The 20726-nt window shown below is 37.0% G+C and overlaps 1 protein-coding gene across 13 annotated transcripts in view; it reads right to left on the reverse strand.

The window, feature by feature from the left end:
• Window positions 1–20726, reverse strand: part of LOC134665829 (3',5'-cyclic-AMP phosphodiesterase) — a 614694-nt gene that overhangs the window by 114872 nt on the left and 479096 nt on the right. For 6 of the 13 annotated variants that reach the window (XM_063522830.1, XM_063522839.1, XM_063522838.1 and 3 more), the window contains 3 exons: window positions 17297–17491; window positions 16709–16792; window positions 11736–11771 (listed from right to left, as the gene is read on the reverse strand). In XM_063522830.1, coding sequence (XP_063378900.1) covers window positions 11736–11771; window positions 16709–16792; window positions 17297–17491 — 315 coding nt within the window. Of the gene's footprint in view, window positions 1–1741; window positions 2531–11735; window positions 11772–16708; window positions 16793–17296; window positions 17492–20726 lie in introns of those variants that run through there. The other 7 variants (XM_063522835.1, XM_063522836.1, XM_063522831.1 and 4 more) reach the window with 6 other exon arrangements.

Consider the following 20726-nt stretch of genomic DNA (forward strand, 5'->3'; position numbering starts at 1 on the left):
CATTACGTCTTTTGTTCAAATGATCATCAGACCGCATTCCAACAAAGTATCCAGTCGTCTGTTTTTAATTACGATGAAAATAACTGGACTTGCTGTAAAACAAAAGGGACAATGCCGGCGCTACGGCGATGCTTCCTTCCGAAAGGCTGTTTCTAGGCTAGTATCTGGGGGCCTACCGCGAAAACCGAAATTTGATAATTGCGAGGATCTTTCTCCTTTACTGTCATTAAGACGTAATTAGAGTGACGGAGAAAAATGCCCGCAATTGACGAACATCAATTTTCGCGGAGCCCAGGACGCAATAATGCCAATAATATAACCAGTGCTGTACAAATACAACGTGTGAAATTAATAACCATCGGAAAATGGAAATTGAAAACATTATATTACAAATCGGAGCTAAGCCGAGAATTGAAAAATTTGATACACGGAGACTCAATCTTCATTGTTGATGGTGAATTCCATTTGGCTTTGGTTCCGATTTTAATAAATCCCTTTTTTCTACTGTCCGGTATAAAAGTTATAAACGTAAACTTCGCTAACATATAACATAATAGATGAAGTAGTTGACGCATCAAGTTTAGTGAATTGCAAAATGTAATACTTACATATAAATATTTATTCTAATACACATGCAGTCAGATGTGTATGTATGCGAAACGTCATGTTGTGGTCGCTTTAGCGAGGTGTGCCGCCAATAGATATTAATACAATATTGCCGGCCTTAGGCCGGAAAAATGACCTTGAACTGCGCGTTACGTATCGCGTGGTACCTTGAACTTTTAGGTTATCATTGATTTAAGTCTTATTTCCGCGTGTTTAGAAAAAAAGACACTATGTACCTCGGCAAGAATAGGAATTTTGAGTCTTGTGTTACTAAAAGGCCTCGCTTCGCTGCGAATGTTTTCCCGGCTTTTAGCTTTGACAGATTATACATATTTATTTTATATGTACATTTTATTTAATGATTAGTTTCTGTTATCGACGCTTTGCACACGTTGGTAATGCTTATTAACTGCAAATTCGCGTAAATCCTGACCGCAGAATATAATATTATAATCAATTTACGGATAACAGAATACGCGATAAGCTAGAAGTAAACAATATGTATTACGGTCACGTTTAACGCATTGCATAAAATGTATTTATATACGCGGAAATATTTTGTGTATATACATATATATGATGATTGTAAACTTGTATACGTTTTGCTTGCTCTTTTGTAAATTGGTTGAATGTAGTGTAACTTTTTTATCCAGTCACAAACTTCACTATATGTTAAATGTATAAAAATGTTTTACAATATTTTATTTAGTTTCAACTGTCCCGTTGTCTGCGTATATATTGTAAGCTAGACTCACTTCCCATTATTCGATTGAGGTGGAAATTAATGCAAGTTGGGTGACAATATTATATGTTTATTGTCATCCAATGTTATAATACAATCAAGCTGATCTGATTTTGTAGACTGGAGATGGCCATAGAAATATTAGGGCTTGTTAGAATTATCTCGATGAATATTAATTGAATGTTGAAAGAAAAGTAGTAGCGATAAAAACTAGTTGCTTCTAGTTTCAGAAGATATACACATAAGATTCGTTAACAATTATTTTAGAGGTACCTGTAGCAAGAACAGCACCGCAGTTTGTACAATAATGTTCAATAATAACTAGTTCAACCTGCCGCTGATAGCGAGTATCTTAATACCAATATATGTAAATTTTGAGGAAATTAAACTCACGCATCGCGTCTGGTGCGTTCGTCCCAGAACTTCTCCCAGAACGTGGACCTGTTCTTGATCCGCAGCACGCTGGTGCTGAGCGTGCGCGGCAGCGTGCCGCCGCTGCTGCTGCCGCTGACGCCCGTGGCCATGCTGTGCTCCGAGGCAGAGCTCTTCGTGATGAACGACGCCCCGCCGCCCAGCCTCTCGGCCTGCGACTCCGAACGCTGCATGGCGCTCTACTGGCACATCTCATTGTCTAACGCCATTTCAATTGGCCTATCACACGTCCCTCATTACGCGATTAAGGTCGGTTCTTCAACTCCTACGCTGTGTGTACGAGTAACATTACGAGACCGGCTACTTTCGCTGTTAATCACGTAATTGCGGAGACGACTTTCAACGGTACAACATGCGTTTAATGCTTTATCGGATAACCATCTCTTATCAACTGATTAATAATCCTTTTTAAACAACTACCAATATTAACAACAACTTTATTATCACATACGTATATTTAAACTATAATTAATATATTAGGCCTCATCCTTGGCACCGATAGTGGTCGACTGCGATGGACCGGTCCACCGGACCAGTGAACGCCCTCGACACTGACACTTCAGTAGCACGTTGTTAACTTGTTTGTAAATCTCAACAACATGACATGGGAATCACAAGCAGACAACTGGGAAAAGCGCTTCAGGGGGATAGAGTCACATTTTAGAGTGGGGTTTAGCGGCACAACAGAACGTCGCGTGTCGTTAGGGTATAGAAGTGGCGTGTCGCCGTCAGCCCGCGCGGACTATCAATGGAGTCGAGTCGCGTGCGAGCAGGGCGGCATGAGGCGCGCAGGGAGCGCGGGCTCTCGCTCGCTCCTCGCCCGGCGCTCGCCCGGCCGCGCCGAGCGCCATCGACTCCGCCCGACGTTAAATTTGGCGCGGTTGGAAACCAGCGGTGGGTGCCGGTAATCAATGCCGCTGCTCAAGACCGATTGGACGGATGTCAAACTTGTTTAACATATACATCCGACATAAAGATCTGGCGTGTGTACAGGCCCGAGACCTAAGAATATTATCATTATCACTGCCAAGTACGATTGAGTACACGAAAGTGACGTTAATTATCTCTTAACAGTACTGATTAGAGTGATTAGTAATACCGTTTTGTCAACGAAACGATCAAAAGGCTAATCGTAAATCAATCTTTCTCTTCATGAAGTTTATCAACACTTGATTGACGAGGGATGGAAGACATTTTTAGTCAACGAAGGGCTAAACCGAAAGTTCGTGCTAGTGCAATGTCATTATACTCTACAGGTTAATTATCGTACGTGTAATAACTAAAACTACTTTTAGTTGTATCATTTAATACCAATTCGCAATTCACAACTAGTATTGAATACCTACGTTCATAATTGAATAAGCAATAGAGGATTCGATCTGATAGTACCTACTTTCACAATTCCAACAAATTTTTAACAATATGAATTGGTGATTACACTGCACTGATTACTGGTTAGGCAGGGTAACAACTGGAAGATCTGATGTAGAAATGATGACTTGACAATTTCAGATAAGTTTTCACCTAAAGGCATACGCCGGGATCTGGAAGCGAATCTTGAACTCGTAGAGTACCTAAATATGAAATAATATAACAATTTTCGGCGTTTTTTAACGCTAACTGTACCCAAACGGCTCGAATTATAAAATAAAATGTGAGGGTCGTTGGGCGTGAGCATTTAACTCAAATAAGCGTCCCTCACTTAAAACCAAGTTTAGACAAAATCTCTCTTGATTTTTTTTCTGTTTATCGTCGTTTGGCTGAGAAGGTAAAAATAATAACTCTCTTCTTAAATGTTTAAATTATTAGGGGCAGATCTTAGATAATACTGTTATGTTAACTTAGGTATGGCTTTGTAGTACCTACACTTGCTAGTGAAGGTCATAATTAGTAACTAGCAAATAGCTAAGCAATAACATACTAACCAGCTAAACTAAAGTTTGAACATTTTTTGATTTCAGATTTTCAACTTCATAAGTTATTTGGTTTTTTTCATGATGTATAAGGTACGATGGGATACAATACTTAGAACACATATCTATATGTTTTTCTTTATAATATTGTGACGAACTCTACAAGCATATAAATGTCTAAAGGGTGCCTACAGAGCCACTCTGGTCTTAAGTAAATGATGAGAATACAGTACTGAATTAAATAACAATTTAGTTTAACGATTTGACTATAGCTTGTTTTTAGTTTTTGCTACAAATCATAAAACCTGCCTACAGTTTCTCTGCTCTAAATATGAAGCAACGGAATATCCATCCAGTAGATTAAAATGGATCGGTCCTATTTTTTGCACGCTTGCTGCCGATACTTTCAAACAAACCCACATGAGCGTACAGCCCGTATTTTACAGCTCGTGTAATAAATACGCATACGAGTAGGTACATTTACTCCATTTGTAGACGATGTAACACCTAATGTGTGAATGTGACGCCCTCGCGAGACAAATAATAAATGACTTTGGAGCAGGCTATCTGGAACCAAAGGAATTCAAAATGCTACTATGTCCTCCATCATCCGGCACGTGGAGATGGTTAAAAAACTCTAGTAGTAGTACTAGTAGTAGTAGTAGTAGTTGACGGATGTTTCCTAAGAGGGTAACTGCACAAAAGACCCCTATGGGTCGAAGTGTATCCGCAAGGGCCCCCGAAAATCATAAGGCCATGAAACGCATATAATTTAATCTACGAGAATACTCAAAGAAATTATTACATAGAAGATTACAAACGCATTATTTACTTATAAAGTTTTGCATTTTGCACTTGAGCAACATTGAGAATCTCGTATTATGGGCATGTAGGTAAGAATAGTTTTGTAACATTTAACACTAAATTGCTTGCATGCCTTAAGATGCTATAAAAAGAAAGTCCAAAGTTCAGGCAGAATATATGTATAGCATAATGTAATATTCAGCAGAAATATTATTTTAAGAAAAACTATTAGAAAACTCGTTATCGTTACTCGTATCTACCCTTCCGTAATAAGAGGACGGAACGTGCCTAGTGCGGCATTGAATATCTGGACGGCGCAAGGGTATGAACGAATAAAAAGTTCAGGATCGACCCGTATTTTCAGGTCTTTTTACGTTTATTCAACCCGAAGGTTAACAATGTTAAACAGAACATATGTATGTATCAAATGTACCTGCACAGACCTGCAAATACGATTTTTAGTACATAGGAAAATTTTAACGCAACGAAATGTAAATGATATTTCCTTGACTTTCAACCGACTTCAAGAAGGTGGAAGTTCTCAAGTCGTCGGAATCTGTTAAATTTTCTTATGCATGTTCTTCAATTTCATGAAGATTTGGTTGAATAAGTAGGTAGGTAATCTTCATAGTTGGTCCCATTACCACAAACAAGGTCAAGATCTTCTTACGTACCTACTTGCAACGTTATAAAAAATAACATTCCCAAGTATTCTTCCTTGAATAAGGTACATATTCGAAAATTAACGTAGCATTTCTTTTGTTTCATTGCTTTATAAAACAAACGAAAGCTACTAGGGTAGCTAATACGACAGGGTTTAATTTAAAAATAGGGAAACTTTGTATGGTGGGCCTTACAAGGATAATTACTATAATTAGACACTTTCACTAAATTAAATTTTATGTTCAGTCTTCTTTTTTAATCTTACTTACACGAGTATAATTCAATTACTGACAGATATATTGCATGTAAGTTTTGAACATTAATCGTAGAATTACTTGCAGGCCAATTCGAACGTACAGAATAATATTTGAATCATGTTATTTAATTATACATGTACGGACATTAACGAGCAATGCAAGATAACTGAATGACAATAGTTTAATGTCATTCTGATATCAGTGTACGTTCGAATTGTCCTGTTGGTATATTGCTAATAGGGTGGCACATAAAATACATTACTTAATTACGTAAATACCCAACAGCCAGTCACCCGAAATGCCGTAATACGTAAATTTAATTTCAGGGGCTCTACATAGCGAGTAGTTAAGTTTGGCTATAGAGGCTTTTTAAGAGCAAAAGGGACGGCTGATTCTCATTACTAACGTAGTCTACATTTTCCTCTCTGGATATTCACATTATGAAAAAATATTTTTACATAATTTGATGTATATTAACCATAGCTATGGCCCTTTGTTTGACTGTTTTAGATTTTTTGATAATTGTAAAAATTAGGCACGAAAAACAGATTTCATAATTTTAAATGTTAGGAGCATAGCATTTATAATAATTCAGAATTCGAAAAAAAGAACCATACGTAGGGGCATAGCTGTGGTGGATATTCAACAAATTGTATCAACATATTTTCAATAATGTAATATTCTAATGTGATGATGTAATAATGTTCATTATACGATTTTTAGATAAAATAATTAACATAAAAACCAATTATTGCAGCATAACATTTACATTTTTTTTTTTAGGTACAATATAAGAAAACCGAAGAGGATGAAATAAAATATTATCCTACTTAAATATTATCCTATTTAACATTTACATTTAGGTACAAAGGTACTAAGTAGTCAAAATGATAAAGATTTATGATTAGACATTTACTTATATTTAATTAAGTGAGCATATCGATGAAATATATAATTTGTACATAATAAAATTTTATTGATCATAGATTTTATTGATTACGATAAGATTAAAATCTCAAATTAAAGATAAGAGCGTTGTTCATAAATAAAGAACAAATTAATCCCTGATACAAGAATGATAATAAGTTTTTATAAAAAAAAACCGACTTCAAAGTGGACAAAATGAAATATTATCCTATTTAACATTATTAAACTGCACAACGGGACTTAATCGCGTATGTTAAGGTTTAAGTACGGGTAGTTCGAAAAACTCGCGCGGCTAGAAGATGTTGATGTCAACTTGAGCCAGTCTTCTCCGAGACCACGGGGACAATGCCGTCCTCTAAACGTCGGAGGTAAATCTTAAAACTTAAATACGCGATGAAGTCCCGTTGTGCAATTTAATAATGTTTAATAATCGTGAAAGTTTAAATCAGTGTATTATTCTATTTAAGTATATATATGCGTTAGGGAAGAAAGAAAAAAGTCGTAAAAAGTCGTAGAATGTATACTTGTATAGGGCCCCATACATTCCACGACCGTTCACTTTCCGCACAGACTCTACCGACTGATAATGTTTGAAGTGGATTGCCATTCATACTATCGAAGTGTTCATACAGACGAACATGGTACGGATTGTGACATGGGAGGTGTGGATTTAGTTGACAGTATTTGTTATTACGTTCGTACAAAAATAAATAGCTTATAGTATTATATAAATAGCTGTCGTGTTGTTTAAATAACTTTTTTGCTTATTTGCGAACTGTCACACAGACGTGGGATGCAGACTGAGACCGTCACAGGTCACAAGCTTTCACCTACATACTAAATTTCTCCAAAATTGGTTCAGTTGTTTGGCTGTGAAATGGTGACAAAGAAACGGAGAGAGTGACTGTCACATTTTTAATTTTAACATTAGTACAGAAAGATGTATTGTGATTTATAGAGATAAATAAATCTGTATTATTATGGCTTTAGCTTTGGAGCTTGCCTAGTTTAAATAGGATAGTATTTTATTTCATCCTCTTTGAAGTCGGTTTTCTTATATTTTAGTATAATGGTAACATTCCATTTCTAACCGCAGCTGCACTACCGGTACTGAACGCGTCGCTCTCATTGTCAATTTCCATAGTAAAATGAACAGTAATGAAGCTGTCGTTGGAAATGGACTGTCACCTTAACAGTTTTATCTGTCTATTTTTGGTTATAGTTAAGGTAGGTAAGATTAAGAGCTTAGAGAGCACGACGCATTCATGAAAAACATATGTTTAACACTGAGTAAACTTTCCTAAATTTTCAGGATATTTTTCGAGTCCTTCTAGGTATTCCTATCATTAAATCCATCCTCCACCCCACCGCTGACACAACTCCTAAACTCCCCGATCCCTCAACCCCCCCCCCAAAGTCCCCAAACCCTCTCTCAAAACACCTAACAAACAAAAAAAACTCATATCGGACCAGTACGGGGCTCAGAAAAATCAGCGAACATACATAAAAAAATTGTCACAACCAAATACAGAACCTCATCTTTGTATCTTTTTTGGAATTAAAGTCAGTTAACATTATCAAGAACCAGCAAGCCTATTATGGATCGCTTTATCCACATTTATCCACGTTATAAAACAACTGTCACTTTTTAACTCTGCGGGATAGAAAGAGACGGACCCCGTTTTATCACGCTGTCACGTAGACAAATACGACCATCATATCCGTACAGAAGGCGATGCGACGGTGTATTGCGTGTGAATGAAATATTTAAATAGGTAACCTTATCAGTTGTGTGGGTTCTCATGATTTCATTTGTAAGAATCGTGGTTAGGTACTATTAATAATAAATTAATAACTATTATACTACCTATTGATAGGTTACAACGTTTAATAATGAAGATAACTTTTATGACAGACGATCCTATATGTATATAGACGACCGGTCTGGCCTAGTGGGTAGTGACCCTGCCTATGAAGCCGATGGTCCCGGGTTCGAATCCTGGTAAGGGCATTTATTTGTATTATGATACAGATATTTGTTCCTGAGTCATGGTTGTTTCTATGTATTTAAGTATTTATATATTATATTCGTTGTCTATATCTACTCGTAGTACCCACAACACAAGCCTTCTTGAGCTTACCGTGGGGCTTAGTCAGTTTGTGTAAAAATGTCCTATAATATTTATTTAATAGGTACCGAAGACACACCTTGAATATATTTTAGCCCGAGTATATAGGAAAAATACTGACAAAATGGCATAGTGTGAGTTATTCAAAAGCGGGCGTTTTCTCCTAAACCTATTAACTGTAATGACATCTTTTCGTTGCTAGTTCCGTTCATTGATTTCTTAATTTGTTGATATGCCATGGCCTAATTACATATATAAAGAAAAACCTTTTTAATAATCTCGTCAAGGGAATCGTAATATGCAGCATACCTAATATGTATTTAATTAGAATAAAATAGATACATACCTGTGAGCTCAAAAAGTGTATAAATCAAAGATGGTTCGAAGAGCATTAGGTAAATATTAACTAAATGAATATTTCTCAAAACTAAAACATCCGTACTTCTCCTAACTATAAGTTACGACTGTATCTTTTACCAGCCTTACTTACTGAATTATAACACAAGATAACCTCCTAAAGTTCAAGCTACTGAGAATTAATATTACCTATCTACCTACTTACCGCCTTAGAGGCATACACAAATAAATAAAAGGTTTTATACACCTCGGTCCTATTGATTCTAGCATTTTAAGTGTGTGTAATATGTGAGACATGCATAGGCAAAAATTATAAATTCACAAACACGTTCTCGACTATTTGTGTGTCCGCTCATGTCCAATCAATAAATGGATATATGGCAGTAACGCATTCACAGTGAAACCGGTAACTTACTGGATTGTACGAGTATTTGTGCAAAAATGCTTATAAAATTTACTTTTCTTAAACTCGAATCTTAGACACATGCAAACACTGTTAACGGACTTTATCAGCGTAATCTAGAGGGATTCGCATGCAACGCAGCTAGTTCACACTTTTTATCCTCCCGAGAATAAATGTACATTACAATGTACATAATCGTGCAATCTAATTTGAATCTAATTTGATTTTGTTGCACTGCTTTTCAAAACAAACGAAATTTGGTCCCATTTACGTATAGAATAAGGATCAAATTAAATTTTTTAAAATTTTATATGTCGGGTCTTACGAGGTTAAAGTAAATATCTGCCAAAGAAAAACTATCGCATATGCAGCGGATTATAACCAATAATTTAATATTTTATTAAATTAGTAATTTATATTAGACTTACATTTCACACGTTACATTTTCGTTAATGTCGATACTTGCAATATATTATATATTTTTTAATTAATTTAGTACCTACCTAAACAGTTGTAATACAAAATCAAACAGCTAGTTTGATTTGTTCTACGTTTATACAAATTACTTTGAAAACGCCTGTCTTTGACAACAATTCAGAGAAACATGATTAATGTAAACAAAAGTTTGAATAATAACTTAAATTTCCTAAACTCAAATAACTAAAAATGTAAAATTAGGCGTAATTTGATATTGTGTACAATCTGGCATTTGATGTTTCATTTCGCTGCAACAAAATTCAAATTGAATTCAAAATCTACTGTTTCTAATTTCTATATCATGATTATTTGATTTCTGCAGCTTTCAATTAAACATTGATTTGTAATATTGCCTTGTAATTACCTATATTAAATGACTATTAATGATCTTATTTTATTTTACTCTCTTTATTGGGGAAAAAACAGACACCGGCCAATAATATTTACAGGCAAAATTACTAAATGAGACGGACAGATATAGCCTACATCCTACGACAATTCCCACTAGGAGAATAATCTATATATTTATAATATATTTTTCATTTTATATTCTTTTATATATTTTAACGTGAAGTAAGGATATAGCTACATAATAGTTACATGGCGCAACAGGATTATTCTGATGTCTATTATTTAGTTGCGCACCGATAACTGTGCCAAGTGGCGGATGCACAACTTGCGCACGTCAGACTAGTTAATGAATAACGAGAGTCCTGGAGGCGCATTCAGATTTTTAAAAAATACGACATAGATTTGACATTACTCCAATCTTATTATAGTCCGTAGTTTTGTAACAGAGCCCGGCGGCTAATCCTATTGTCTATTGTTAAGTAAAACCGCACGTGCTACTTACCTGCAAAAAAGGGTCATACTCATTCTATTTGGCACCTGAGCGCGGGCTAGTCCAACGCTCAAAAAATCAGTGTAGGTGCGCTCTCCGATAACGCGCCTTTGTTACGCATCTCAATGACACATTTTAGACTGGTTCTGTAGTGTTCGACTCGCCGGCACTCAGTAACCGAATTACGCAGGTTTTTATGCAGGTGGTTGTGGCACGTGGCACGAGCGGTTTTACTTAACAATAGACAATAGGATTAGCTCGGGCTCAGTTACGAAACTACGAACTATATCAGTGCATCGTGCTTGCATTTGTAGGTATGTACATTGGCGTTCAAAAGTGCATGGAGATGTTTCAACCGTAATATTAAGCCATTACGGTTAACAACTATCCATGCACTTTTGAACGCCACTGTATGTGCGCAAGGGATTGCACCCTCAGCACGGCTTCGAAGTCTAGGAATTATTTAACCATAATTCTGTATAAAATTAGTATCTAAGACATTTCCGATTGTTGATAAAAACACGAGCCACGTTTTATTTAGAAAAATACGTTGAAAAATTAACTGTAGGTACCTACTTCAGTTTTAAAGTGGAGGAACCGGGCGAAATCGCCTTTTCATACAAACGTTGTTCCCATTTTCCTCTATGGATATTAACATTATTGAAAATTATTTGACACAATTTATTTGTAAATACATCCTGCGTAAAGTTCATTCGAGCGATTATATTATGATTATGAAAATAATAATATTTTATCTTAATTTATATATGACTTCAAATATGATACCTACGTGAGGAAAATCTATATAAAGATCTATGTATTAGTGAAATAAGCACCATTCGCAATACCCACCTCTGCTCTGCAGACGTTGGCAACAAATATCCACCTACCAAAGCACAAAAGGGACAAACAATGGCAGCATAAAATACCAACAGAAACGTGAAAAACAAACGAATTGCCAATGAAAAAGCAAGCCAAGAAAACCGAGACAGTGATATAGCAGGCGTGCTATAGGCCAAGCACATGATTGGCGCGACAGTATCTCGCCGCGAGATAGATTACCCGTCTTTTTCTAACTGTATCAATTAAAGAGGGACGGGTAGACTATCTCGCGGCGAGATACTGTCGCGCCAATCATGTACAAGCCCGGCTAGTGTGCGTAAGTAAGTGTACACTATACATACGCTCTGTCCAGTTGCGCCGCCTCGGACTCCTTGAATCTGCAAGCAATTAAAATATAAGGAAAAGAAAGAACGAACTAGGTTACACTCTGATTGATTAATAGATTCCAAAAAATAGTTACCGTTTCATATAAATATCGACTTGAACTTCGTTTTAATTAGATTAGCGGTTGTTACGATATGAATGATTACCCAGTGCAATTGCATTTGTATTCAAATTATGTACCTATTGTATAAGACTGTTTTGGTTCGATATTTATTGGTTATTTATTATTTGGTAAGTGTTCATTTGGAATGTCGTTTTAATGTTATCTTTTTGAATTAATAATAATAAATCTATGTACACTTTTAAAAAACAAACAACAAAAGTTACATCATTTAAATGGCAATACATAGTTATATTTTATGGAATCGAATTAATATAATCAGAGTTTAACATCGTACGCGTGTTACGCTTACGTGTACGCTTGGCGGCACCAGAGGGACCTATAGGTATCTACTGCGGGTAGCCTTAGATCAGTGCCAGAATAGTGTTACGCCGCGAGTTCGGCCCTGTGGGAGGAACTCAGTGACAATAGCATTGTGCGCGGTGCGACATCGATGGAACAATCAAATATTACCATACATACACCTACCTACACAGTTATATTAGAACCAACCAGTGCATGCTTTGGCCAAAAGATGCGCTTAATTTCTCCGCTATTGTGAGTAAGCTGGCAAGTGAAATGTTAGTAATATAATATTTACAGGTATTAGGTACAAAAGGCATTATTGTATTGCTTACTTTACATCTTCGCCACAAAGCTTCGTCCTTATCATTAGGAGTGCCTTCACATTCAGCCTTTGAGGTGTCTTTGTTGAGACAAGAGGTGGGTAAGTGTAATTCAGTACGTGCTTTTTGTTTAGAAGTGTTCGCGCTCATTTATAATCTTAGGTTAGGTATATAGGCCAAGAAATAAGAAGTTATAGAGGGAAATGCTAGGAACACAATTTTTGACTCCGTAACTTTGTTTGGACTAGTTAGGAGGTGAACATATCAAAAGTCCCCGGCCGTAGCCCCGGTGCTGGGGGGGAGAGGGGGGAAAGAAGGTCTCATTTTTCGGTTTTTCACTAATATCTTGGAAACTTTGCGTCTTAGCGACATGACTACTGAGACAAACCAAAAGCTGATAAAATTTGTTACAAGTTTTATTCAGTCAAGTTTTTCGATATCTTTTATAGTTTTTGAGATATCCGCTCTTGAAAGTTTATTTAGGGCTTTCAATTTTATCTTGATATCTACATTAGTGAAGCTGCTAGGCCGTGTTTGGTATCATTTTCGTATAAATCGGGGGTGCTGAATTCATTTTTGGTATCACATTGACACCATTCCTTAGAAAAAACATATAAACTTTAAACAAATACCTTTTTTTTTAAATTCCTCTTCACGCTTAAACCGCTCAACCAATTTAATTGTAATTTGGTATACAGATATTTCGAGTCCCAAGACAGGTCATAAGATACTTTTTATCTCAATAATCATCCTTTAAAGTTGTGAAATGGAGTATGGGGGGAATTCAACTTCGTCGACGAAACTGAATTCCTGAGGTAAATACTGCTTAAGGTAAAGTTTGAAGTCATGTTAGGTATCATTTTCATCTAAATCACAGATGTATACCATCCTAAATTTCACCTAAACCGGTTCAGCGGTTATTGACTCCTCATACAAACTTCCACCCCACTTTTCACATCCTCAAAAGATGCTTTTGGTTATAAAAACCATCCTATGTCCTGTGTCGAGACTGAAACTATTTCTATACAAAATTTCAACGAAATTGGTTCAGCGGTTTAAGCGTGAAGAGGGATTTTTAAAAATATATTTTTTTTAATTTTGGTTTTACTTCGGAATAGTGTCAATGTGATACCATAAATGAATTCAGCACCCCCGATTTATACGAAAATGATACCAAACATGGCCTAACAGCATCACTGATGTAGATATCAAGATAAAATTAAAATCCCTAAATAAACTTTCAAGAGCGGGTATCTCAAAAACTATTCAAGATATCGAAAAACTTGACTAGATAAAACTTGTAACTAATTTTATGAGCTTTCGGTTTGTCTTAGTAGTCATGTCGCTAAGATGCAAAGTTTCCAAGATATCAATGAAAAACCGAAAAATTCGACCTTCTTACCCCCCTCTACCCCGCAGCACCGGGGCTACAGCCGGGGACTTTTGATATGTTCACCTCCTAACTAGTCTCAACAAAGTTACGGAGTCAAAAATTGTGTTCCTAGCATTTCCCTCTACAACGTTTTTTGAGCATTCATTTACTGACCTAATAATGGATTGTATTACATGTAATTTGATATTTTACAAAAAAATTGTAGTGCTGATTATATTATACAAATCATGTAATCTACATTGTAGAAATTTTACCGGCATTTTAATTTCTCAATTGAGCTATTGGAAATAGATAACGGTAAAAATAACATTAAGCGACATAAATATCTAGGTAGGTACTCTTAGAGTATTTTAGACAGAAAAAACAGTACCTATAACAAAAAAAGAAAATAACATAATAAAGCTTAGAACTATAAATAAAACATAAAAATCAGCACCTGTATGTTACAAAAGACGGCCGAATCGTTGGATTCAATGTAGCTTCAAACATATCAGTTGCAAGCGCACATAAAAGGGATCATATTTAATGTTATCCTTTTCAAAGTCGGTTTTTAAAGATTTAATGGTAAGATGATAACGGATTTGTAATGATGATACTGCATGATGATGGACTCGGGAGTATTAAGGTTGGAACACGCCAAAATACGCGCATCGTACACGTTCGAATCGGATGAATAATTGAATGTACGGTATATAAAATTTATGTAGTGTTATATAATGTAATGATAATATGACTTTCTACAATTGCTTAAGCTAGCAAGTTTGTATTCAGATGCTTAGCAGAATCACAACAATTGTAGGAAACTGTAGCTAACAACTTGGATAGTTGTCATGGACTCACGGAAATAAACTTGTTTGTGGTCTTGCCAAACAAAAGTTTGTAACAGACAAAGTTGTAATGTAGAGTACAGTCGAATGATTTTGAATTTAAGGTTCCAAAAGTTTAGGTTTACACATTAAATTGATGCTAATGAACCTGGAACGGTAATTAAAGTTCGTGTTGAATTATTTATATAAATTGGCTTAGAAGAAAATTACCAGCATTTACTTTGACTAAAACATTTTCATTGGTTTTCACAGATCCTAATAACGTGATTGGTACCTATAACGCAAAGTATTTATACAAATATGACAGTCATGGAAAATTCTGCAAAACTGCTTACTTGGCCAAATATAACGATTAAAAATCTAATTGATAATACAATTAACGTCACAACTGATTCGTTATCTTGGTTATATATAGTTTATGTATCCGCGAGTAATATGTCGTGTCAGGCGTGGCTCACTCCGCGATTTCGTCGCTTTGCTACAGGTAGCTAAAAGCATCCGTTCCGCCCCAATTTTGGGGAAAGCTATAAGCCGCGCGTGGTGCTGTTGGCACCTAGCGGTCATATCTGTGCTGATCGTAAGAGACGCGTTTTGTTAGAGAGTGAGTCTTCTGTACCTAGTACTATTATTTATTCTGTGGTCGTGCTTAGTTTGTGTTTTTGACACTTGGATGCGATATATTAGGAGCAACGTAGTGTGTTAATTTTAATACAGGCAGACGCAACAACGAATATGCAACGTTACACAAACGTATGAATTTGAACTATCGAGTAAATGTATTAATGAATCAACTTCAATTATAAAATTGGATAGGCCAAAATTTGGGCACTTTGTTTCACTTAGTTGCTGATGGAACGGGGATACCGAGGAATACACCACTTTTCAGCACTAAAGCAGATCATATCATTTTCTGCTCACTTCATTGATCAACAATGACCTATTTTCAGAGCATGAAATATGAATGGTTTCAGTCTTTATAGAAGAACGCGGTATGTTCCAAAATTGTAATTTTTATTTACATCTTGTATTTAGGTACCTATTTCTGTTTTCTCGAGGCATATTACAGTAGACAAGAACGACCAGACCGAATTTTCCAAGGCTTGTTGGTGGAAAATGATTTCACTCTCGGCCCAATTCGCACAATGCTTCTAAGAGAGCACTGCCGTACGATACCGGTGCCTCAGTGTCTAAAGTGCAATTTCTTCAACCAAAAACGTCACGACACTGACAGATCGGTAACGTACCGTGATCTCTTCTAAGCATTATTCGATTAGGGCCGCCTGTCATAATTTGTAGCTCGTTATCATGAAGAATAAAATAACTATCGCGGTATCATGTATTCCCGTGTTATTATACTATATACTTTAATTCTAATCGTTAGAATTAAAAAACGAAAAACTACACCATCAATGGCAATAAAGTTTTGTCCAAAGTTTTGCATGTTCATGCGTGTTCAGTTATTTATTTAATTTAGTTGTTTGCATGAATATGATTGAGGTAGCTTAGTCCATTGGCTCCTCTACACGATAGGCCAACGCCAGCCACTCCAAGGGACGCATTTATGCGTTAGAGGGAGCAAGTGATATAGCTATCTCATTCTACCGCGTGGCTGCGTCCCTTGGAGTGGCCGGCGCTGGCCCATCGTGTAGAGGAGCCATATCAAGTGCAACGGATCCCATCCATTTAGTAGCTATTACCCAGTGGTTTTGCAGAATATTGTGATGTCATAATTAAGTATGTCGAATCTACAATGTATGAAAATGATTTCCAGATATTTATTTTTAATTTTGGGCATTAGTCATACGTAGGTATGTAATGAAATGATTTTTATTGATAACTATCGTGTAAAATGATTAATAATGGAAAAAGTTGCTTCCGGGCCATTTTATCGAAGTGAAGTTAGGCTGTTAATCGATATTGATGCTAGTGTGTATAAAATGCATCCGTTTCCCGTATCTGACTAATTGAAAAAGGCCTAACTTACGATTTCACATTATCAACCCCTTCTGGAGACAATTTCTCAAGCTTTCTTCTTCGGCTAACAACAGGGGATATTTGCTGTGTACTACTAAATATAGAAAATAAACTGTTAGTGTCAATGTAAAGTATGAGATCAAAAAACAGGGCATCAGATCTATCAACGTGTTTTCAAATCGCAGGATTAATTACTAATACGCATCTAAAGGCTCCTCTACACGATGGGCCAACGCCGGACACTCTAAGGGACGCATTTATGCGTTAGAGGGAGCAAGTGATATTGCTATCTCATTCTACCGCATGACTGCGTCCCTTGGAGTGGCCGGCGCTGGCCCATCGTGTAGAGGAGCCATAATACTATCAGCTAAAGGGGTAAGTTGGCGATAATGCGTCACAATAACGGCCAATGCATGCGAGTATTTTAAATGCCCTGTAAAGTAACCATGCAATTTGCCTATAAAAGCGGACATCTGTTCGCTATAACTGTCACTTGGAACTGAAATTTATACAATTTTGATACGAGAATTTGAATGCATAGCTAAAGGACATAAAAAAATGTACACAACCATGTCAGTAAATATAATAGTTTACTAACCTTTCGCTGGCTATCGAACTATTTCTCGACATAGACTTGGGTGACATCTCGAAATCCGAGTCTGAGCGGTATAGGAAGGACTCGCGGCGCTGCGGCATGGCCTGGAGCACGAGGGCGGTGGAGGGCGAGCCCCCCTCGAGCGGGGAGCGCGCGCCCCCCGCACCACCTCCCGCGGCGCCATTCTCCACATCAAAGCTGAAACAATACAATACGCCAAATAAATCACATGTACATATTAAATTATATCTTTCTTTCGAAATATTGAGAACCAGAGATGCACCGGATATTCGGTTACTATCCGGTATCCGGCCTATACGGACATGAATTTAATTCCGGCCGGATACTGGATAGTAACATTGCTTGATTTCGGAGTAAACTAATTGGATGTAAGAAACAGTCTTGATCATAATCGTACTTGTTTATTATTTTAAAACAATTTAAACATTCCTCTGATTTGCACGCGCACTCATTTCGAATTTAGAAATGTCTTCGCGCGAACGTTCACTAGGAACCCGGAGAATGCGTACCTGAAAAACCGAAATGTACGTATAGTTCCGCTGGCCGGATATCGGATATTCGGCCGATGGTCAGGCCAAATATCCGCTATCCGGCCAAACAACTATCCGTTGCATCTCTATTGACAACACAAAAAATATTAAAAAAATATGGCGGACTGTGCCATGAATATGTGCTGTCCGTGACAGCTAATTTAAAGTTTTACTTTAAACTAAGCTTGAATTGAAATACTGTAAAGTAAGCTTTAAAGGGACCCACAGATTAACAGTCCGCCGGACGGTATCGGCCTGTCAGTTGTTCGGAACTGTCAAAATTTTGTTCTAACCGACAGGCCGATACCGTCCAGCGAACTGTTAATCAGTGGGCCCCTTAAGCTTAACTCTAACAAATAAATAGAAGAGTGTAACATATTTTAACACATCTAGGTAATTACACTAATTATGTACGCAATTATTTCTTATATATAATTTAAACACAACCTTAGGTACCTTATCGTAACAGTCATGTTACTACACTTTTAAATGACACTGGTAATTCCAGTTTTCAACCCATTTTACTTAATTACGTTGTTTATTTCATAAGTAATTGGCTAATCAATAAAATATAATTAATTATTGGACATAATCGTGCGCACGTCCGGCCCAAATCACAAACAAATAAAAAATTGTTGTTATCACTAAACTTGTAGCTTATCGCGTGATGACCTATTGCAAGAACTCATTGCCCGGTTCGAATTTTAAGATACGTCAATTAATAGATCTAGAAACGATATGGATTAGATGTCAAAATTACGTTTTTGTTTGAAGAAACGTTACATTTGACACTGACATATCTAATCCATATCGTTTCTAGATATATTAACTAACGTATCATAAAGTTCAAATCGGGCCGACAGTTCTTACGTCGCCGCAACATTATGATACAAAATGTGACGTCCAACGGGAAAAGGAACCTTATGGCGGTTGGCGCTTACGCTATTATTAACGCCGCTCCAATATTATTGCGGCGCTATGCGACGTAAGCGCCAGCCGCCATAAGGTACCTTTTGCTATGGAACGTCACAAATAGTCATGCGTGTCATGACGCTGACGGTTAGGTAATCGGGTGGGCTAGATAAGATCATAAAAGTGATGACTGATGACTCTTGGATCTTGGATGTGAGCAGCGTTCATATTAAAGTAGGGTACAATGAATAGTTACGAAAAAACAAGTTGAATCGAAACACATGTTAAACAATTTAATCATATCATTGTATACAGCCTGTGTCTGACCATCGGCCTTCAAATCCAGGGCTTGATTTTACTCGCTAAACTGAGCTACTTTTACTATGGGACCGATCTTAAAATCGGGGAAAAATTTTGGCTTTTCCATAGAAAACGTCGACATCTGATCAGCCAAAATGCATGAAACGGTGAAAAAATTTTTCGGGATTTCGGGGTTGGTGCCATAATAAAAGTAGCTCAGTTTAGCGAGTAGAATCGAGCCCTGGATTTGAAGCCCCATGGTCAGACACACCCTGTATAAAAGTGTTTTAACTACAAGTTATGTATCTATTTTATTTAAAATTCAATATTTCAAACAGTTGCTGCCACTATTAAGTCTAACTTTAACACAGTTATAGAGTTAAAATCGTTACATTGTTGAAGAGGCTAGAAAGTGAACAATAGATGAACGAGAAACCCTCGAAGATACGAATCCATCTAATGCACTTTCGGCCGAGTTTAAACAAAGTCCTTTCACGACTACTGTCAGGAGAATTATCAATTTTATACGTATTCATTTAACGGGAAACAACCATTTCTTTTTCTTACCTAATATACTTAACTCAAAACAAAATTCATATCAACTAACCATACAGTCGCTGTAATTTTTGTAAGCGTCGCTATATGTAGGTATAGTGTTATAGGAACTCCCTGTCAACTGTGGGCCCGATTCGGATTTTGAAATAGACATCTATTAGATATCTTTTAGACATCACCAAGATACGATAACGATATGTTTAAGATCTAACTTGTCAAATTTGCGCGATTCTGGAGATACTCTTGAACTATTTCCTCAGGATATGACTTAGAGATCCAATTCACATCTAATAGATATCTTTCGCTATCTAACGTAAAAGTGACATTGGTTGCCCGAATTGCGCTGCAAAAGAAAACTAGTTGATATCTAAACTATAACATATCTAGAATGGATCTAGTACGTCTAGTACGTAGTGTGTACGGTGAGTAGGCACATGACGTGTTGGGTATTAGGGTCAACACGTCATGTGACATTTAGGTGACATTTAATAAATAGAAAATATATTTAATAAAATAAACAATAATTCTAAGTACATTTCATAAAGGTCACCTAAATGCCACTCACGTAGGCCACTATTATATAAGCACCAATTTACTCAATAAAGGAGTTCAGTAATCAGCAGACGTTATTAGTATTATTTACTACCCGAACGCTCCACATTACATGGCGACCCTGCCAGTGGAACTGCTCAGCAGTTCTGGTATCACCACCTTCGGAATCGTCTAAGTTGCGCCGCCCAGCCATTCAGCCAGCCAGCCAGCCACCCAGTCAACCAGCAAGCCAGCTAGCCAGCACCACTAAGCACAGCACTAGACCGCGTCACGCAGCTACGACCCTGAACAACTATGGAACCGAGCACAGCTTCAGCCCAGTGCGGCAATAAGATCACAGTAACAATAACGGTAAACACTGATGGACAGCCTACAAGAACAGCACAATGGACAAGGAAGCAGCCACATACCCGGCATCGACCCCAACTGCCAACCCCGCCAGTACAGCGTACTCAGCAATACCACCAAGCCAACACGTCAAGGAAGAAGAATAAAGGGCGAGCCACACGCCACATCCAAGCGACCATAACCACCAATAATACTTCAATAGAAGATCAGGATGA

The sequence above is a fragment of the Cydia fagiglandana genome, chromosome 7 (genome assembly GCF_963556715.1).
Source record: "Cydia fagiglandana chromosome 7, ilCydFagi1.1, whole genome shotgun sequence".
Classification (NCBI taxonomy): Eukaryota; Metazoa; Arthropoda; class Insecta; order Lepidoptera; family Tortricidae; genus Cydia; species Cydia fagiglandana.